A 6000-nucleotide genomic window follows, 5' to 3' on the forward strand; every position below is an offset into this window, starting at 1 on the left:
CGTTGCGGAGCACAGGCTCCGGACGCGCAGGCTCGGCGGCCATGGCTCACGGGGCCAGCCGCTCCGCGGCATGTGGGATCCTCCCGGACCGGGGCGCGAACCCAGTTCCCCTGCATCGGCAGGCGGACGCGCAACCACTGCGCCACCAGGGAAGCCCGAGACCAGTGTTTTGACATCTCTTTAGCTGTGGTAGTTGTAGCAGCCCTACGTATTAGCACAGTGTTGAGCAAATAATAAAAATAGTATACATTAAATTGTAGTTTATTTAATAGTGTCTGTTCAATTAAAATAATAGCTGGTGTTAGTTTGTAAAACACTTGCAGAGACCTAGTCCCTGGAATTCCAGCCAAGTTCTGCTTCTAAATCACGATCAGGCTGAGGTCACTCTTCAGTTTCTTGACTATCAAGTGGAGACATCAATGCCTGTCATTGTTGGTCGGGGTGGGAGTTGGAGTAAGTCTATTGGAAAAGTGTAATTGAAAAACTTAAAGGGACTTAAGCCTTTATATGTAAGTTACTAGAGTACACTTAAGAGGCTAAATGGAGCAGTAAGAATAAGCATAGTTAGAAGGAAAAAATGGAAATGAGTAGCTAGAATTGAAGACAATTGAAGAAGAGAATAGAGATAAGATACAGAAGATCATTTGTTTGCAGAAAAGATACCGTGATTGAACAAAAATCCCTGGGAAGTACTCCTTAACTTCTGGGACTTTTTTGAGTTGATTTGTTGGAGGGTTCCGTGTAACTGCCATGCACAATTGTATTTCACAGTTGCATCTTCTGTTCCCTGTTAGGTGTTCTATTACTCGACAGGAATCTTCAAAGATGCAGGTGTCAGGGAGCCGATCTATGCCACTATTGGTGCAGGCGTGGTCAATACCATCTTCACTGTGGTTTCTGTAAGTCGGATGTTTTGATCATTGCTGAGGTGGGAGAAGAATTCTTGCTACACACGTTCAAGGATGGGTTGCATGTCCTTCCACACCCCCCTTCTGTCATTTAGTTAAACCTTTTTTCGTTTAATTCCTTTTGGGGGCAAAGGGCTATTGAATGATGGGTAAAACAGTCTTCACTCTTCAAACAAATAGGGAATGGATGGGCAAGAGGAAGTAGAGAGGGGATTACGTAGGATGCTTTTAACTTGAAGCTGGAAGAGAGGAAGTGTGACTATAACAGGTATCCTGCCGTTGGTCAGGCAGATTCCAGAGCTCGTATAGTGTTTTCATGAAAGGGTATGCAGATATTTCTTTTTTATTCTTTTAGGTGTTCCTGGTAGAAAAGGCAGGGAGGAGGACGCTACACCTGATAGGCCTTGGAGGGATGGCTTTTTGTTCCGTCCTTATGACGATTTCTTTGTTATTAAAGGTGAGTGCTCTTTGCGAAGGAAGGGGGTGGAGCCGGAAGGGTGAGGCCGGTGGGTAGTTGAGGTTTGGAGATACAAATGACATTTGGGAGAGGCAACACGCCCAGAGTTTTAAGACAAGTGGATTATCAGAGATAGATAATTAAATTGCTATAATCCCTATATCTATATAACACATAGTTTGTAAAATACATTATCTCATTTAATTCTTAAAGAAATCTTGAGGTCATTATTTCCCTTTTACAGCTGATAAAATGGTCTCCGTGCAGAATGACATTTGTGATCACACTGCTAGGTTTCAAAGACCCGAGGCTTCTAGGACTTCCCTGGCGGTCCAGTGGTTAAGACTCTGCACTCTCAGTGCAGGAGGCACAGGTTCAATCCCTGGTCAGGGAACTAAGATACCGCGTGCCATATGGTGAGGCCAAAAAAAAAAAAGAAGAAAGAAACAAGGACCTGAGGCTTCTAGGTCCAGTAACTCCTTTATACCACAGGACAGAAGGAACTTTTCATTATTAGTCAGTCCTCATCTCTGGGAATCTGGATACTGCCTGGGGCATGCTGTCTGTAATACTAACTTTCCTTTGTTCCTTTCTCGTAGGATAATTATGGTTGGATGAGCTTTATCTGTATTGGTGCCATCTTGGTCTTCGTGGCCTTCTTTGAAATTGGCCCAGGCCCCATTCCCTGGTTTATTGTGGCTGAACTCTTTGGCCAGGGACCCCGCCCGGCTGCCATGGCAGTGGCTGGTTGTTCCAACTGGACCTCCAACTTTTTGGTTGGACTGCTCTTCCCCTCAGCTGCAGTAAGTAACTTAAAACTCACCCAGCCCATCTTGAAACCAGCTAATACATAGTTCTGCCTAGAAACAGAATGGTAATAATAAGCCTTAGGACTCCAAACCAGGTATTTAAAATCCATCATTGGCCTTAGCATTAATGGCTTTATGATGTTAATGATGAGGTAGGTCCTATTATAAAATGGCCTAGAGCTGATTTGTTAAGTAAAGGAACCAGCAGTGGACATGTAGAATGCATTCCCAGTTTCCATGAGTCTTTCAGAAACCCAGATCTTAAAACTCATAATCAAAAGGCCTAAAATACTCAATAGGTATTTGGAAACAGCTAACTTCAATAACTAGGAAAAGGAATGACAAAAAATTGCAGAGAAATATAGTAAGTTACCAATGAAATCATAAACGAGTCTCTGAAGAAACCTTACTGTCTTCATGAAGTCTAGAAGGGTTATGGCTGCAGGCCTATTGGAAATACGATTGTGAGGGAAACTGGAGTTTGTCAGTGACCAGATTTTTACAGCGACTCTCCTTTTTTTGTGTCCTTTCACTAGTTCTATTTAGGAGCCTACGTTTTCATTGTCTTCACCGGCTTCCTTGTTATCTTCTGGATCTTCACCTTCTTCAAAGTCCCTGAGACTCGTGGCAGGACTTTTGAGGAAATTACACGAGCCTTTGAAGGGCAGGTGCCGGCGGGTAACCGAGGTGAGAAAGGTCCCATCGTGGAGATGAACAGCATCCAGCCCACGAAGGACACCAATGTCTAAGCAGTGCCTCCTTCCCACCTCCCTCCTGTCATGGAAAAGCAACCTCTCCCTAAGCAAGGGAGAGACCTCACCAGATTGTAACCCAGGACTGTTTCTGAATGCTGCTCTACTCAACTCTTTTCTCATCCCCACACATCATGGGCGCTCAGAGGATCCCAGGGCTGGGGTTAGTTACCTTCAAAGGCTTTTACAAATTTCATTTCTTGGACATTCTCTTCTGTTCAGGAGAGACCAAGTGAACCTGCCTTCATTTCAGGAGGGATTGGCTGCTTGGCATATGACAACTTTGCCAGCTCTTGCTACCTTCTACTGTTGCCTCTCGAGGGCATTTGGGGGAGCGGGCATATGAGGCTGCAGTTCCTCCAACCTCGACTTACCAGGAAGCAGATACACGTATGAATGTGGAAGGCAGAGAGGGATTCCGTGAGACCGTCTTCCTCACTTCCATACAGCTCTGCAGAGCAAACTAACTTGAGTTTTATTTATTTTATCTTCTGGTTTTATTGCATAAATATTTATTTTTGTAAGTATAAAGTAATTTTACCAGATAATGAAAGCATACGGAAATCGAGGTTAGAGGGAGGTGCTTAAAGAGGTTATATAGGGCGGAAGATTGAATACCGAAGAGGTTAAGGTGCAATAAGAAGGGACAAATTTAGGGAGAAATGTGATGCATTGTTGGAGGGTGTATGATGCGGTGTGTGAGGTTTGCACGTTGCCTCTTAACAATTTCTGTCCTTCAGGTGAAAACTCAAATTTCTCAGAAAAGTCATGTGCCTGTATAAAGAAGCTATTAGTTTCCTTTGGAACTTTTTCCTTTGTTTTAAGATTATATGTAGTATTACTTGAAATCTAGGATTATCACTAAGATGGGCATTGTAGTTAATGGTAGTTGATGGGTTCTAATTTTGGATGGAGTCCAGAGAAGGGATGGTTATTTCTAGAAATCCTCTCTCCCCTCACTGGACCAAACGGCTTCTTTGTAGTGAATTCACTTTTTTTTTTTTTTTTTTTTTTTTTTTTTTAAATACTCCCATCATCTGGTGGGAGAGCCTTCCAAATGAACAAGCCAAAATATTGGTTCTTGGTAGAGGTTCATTATTTCTTCAGTTTGTTCTTTAGAAGATTTTAGATGTTGATTTTTATTTTGTTTTAAGCCATAGCTTTAAAAGAATTCAGAGATGTTCATAGCTACCTTGGAATTTGTAACCTCAGCTCTGGGAGAGGATTTTTCCAGGACGATTATTATCCAGTTGAAGTATGTTGTTACATTAGGGTCATCTCATGCTCCTTTATGTCTGTTACCATGTCACGTTAACCCCTGTTACAATGTTACCATAGTGTTATATCAAGTGTCCTTCCAGGGACTTGAACTTTCCCACAGACCACACGTGACAGTATGCGTGGCTGTGCAGTGGAGCCCACACTTGAGGGTGAGTGTATGTGCACTGTCACCCTGCTCTGCGTGGAAGTAGTTTATGGGCAACTTGTTTCCTCTATGTTCCTAAGGCCCCCCTTTTGGATAGAATGTGTTAAAACTCATTCCTATGTATGTCGATAGCACTGCCTCTGCTGGGTGGAATTTGAATCTATGGTTTTCTTTCAAACTTTTAGAGTTCAGTCTCATCTGGCTGCCTTTCCTTGTTGGAGAGGAAGGGGAGAACTCCCTAAATTTTGAGACTGAGAGTGAAGGACTCACTCCATGCTCCGACAACAGGGGGAGATAGGAAAGAGTGTGACATCGGGACTCGGTGCCTCTGGCGGGTGCTGGAGGGGAGTCACAGAGGAGAGGGAGGCATTCTTTGAAGGCAGTAAGAAACAAACTGAAGCTTCTAACTCTGGGGCGGTTCAGAGAGTTAGGTGAGATGGAGGGGTTTACACTTGCCAGAGGCCACGGACACCTCCACGCCCATCCAGTTACCTAGTATTTTTAGAAATGGAGATTGGGCCCTTCTTCCCTTTTTCATATGTTGCTTGATCTCCCCTTCCCTCTTTGGTGCTTACATATTTCAGGCCCTTTAGCCAAACCCTTGCCTGTTGCCATTATTTTGGTTCTAAGTTCTCACCATTCCCTCTGGTCGTTGAGCCTTTGGATAAAAACTCGCAGAGCCATGGGGTGGGGCTTTGCTGGAACAGCTGAGTTTTCCTCTAACTGCACCTCTGCTCTGGCTCCTCAAAACCAGTGGGTTGGCAGTCATGCAGTGTGGAAGTCTTCCCATTTCTCAGTGACCAGATTGTGAATAATTTCCAAACAGATTTTCTATTATTGTTACTATGGTTCTTTGTTTTGAAATAAAAATTCTGAATGTGTATATAACATCCCAGGCTTGGTTTTTTTGTTTTGTTTTGGTCCTTCCTGTGACAACAAAATCAGCTTTAATCCCAACGTGGCCACCCAGTACCTGTTGTAACCTTAAGTAAGTTTCTTATACGAGAGTCTCGCACAAATGAAAATAGCAATACTTGTTTATTATGCAGATGAAATGGAAAAAGCCTTAGTGCATTGCCTTGCATACTTAATAAATTATGTTGCTTGCTTTCCCCAGTGAGAATTCTTCTGATTTTTCTCTTATGCTCCTACCTATTTCCTTTCTCCTCCAGTCTTCGATCTCTAAAATTCATCCTACACTGACGTCAGGGTATCCATATGACATACACATATACATTTAAATCACTGTCCTGCTTAAAAATTCTTCAGTAGCTTCCAATCGACTACAGGAAAAACAGTCCCCTGGCTTAACAACCCCTCCAGGGGCGAGGTCCCTGCTACCTTTCATTTTGATTCACCATTTCTTTCTTTTTTTGTTTAATTTTCATTTTATATTGGAGTATTGTTGATTACCAATGTTGTGTTAGTTTCAGGTGTACAGCAAAGTGATTCAGTTATGCCTATGTATTCTCTCTCTATATATATATATCCCCATTCTTTTTCAGATTCTTTTGCCATATAGGTTATTGCAGAATATCGAGTAGAGTCCCCTGTGCTCAACGGTAGGTCCTCGTTGACTATCTATTTTATATACAGTAGTGTGTGTGTGTTCATCCCAAGCTCCTCATTTGTTTTGTCCCTCTCCCTG

At 42.9% G+C, this 6000-nt stretch overlaps 1 protein-coding gene across 5 annotated transcripts in view; it reads left to right on the forward strand.

The window, feature by feature from the left end:
- Positions 1-5240, forward strand: part of SLC2A3 (solute carrier family 2 member 3) — an 18185-nt gene extending 12945 nt beyond the window's left edge. For 4 of the 5 annotated variants that reach the window (XM_055085460.1, XM_028490985.2, XM_055085459.1 and 1 more), the window contains 4 exons: positions 795-899; positions 1264-1365; positions 1965-2168; positions 2711-5240. In XM_055085460.1, the coding sequence (XP_054941435.1) occupies positions 795-899; positions 1264-1365; positions 1965-2168; positions 2711-2923 (624 nt within the window). In that variant the 3' untranslated portion in view covers positions 2924-5240. The remainder of the gene's footprint in view (positions 1-794; positions 900-1263; positions 1366-1964; positions 2169-2710) is intronic. The other variant, XM_028490986.2, reaches the window with a different exon arrangement.
- Positions 5241-6000: the final 760 nt, after the last annotated feature.

Source organism: Physeter macrocephalus, chromosome 6, assembly GCF_002837175.3.
Source record: "Physeter macrocephalus isolate SW-GA chromosome 6, ASM283717v5, whole genome shotgun sequence".
NCBI classification, from domain to species: Eukaryota; Metazoa; Chordata; class Mammalia; order Artiodactyla; family Physeteridae; genus Physeter; species Physeter macrocephalus.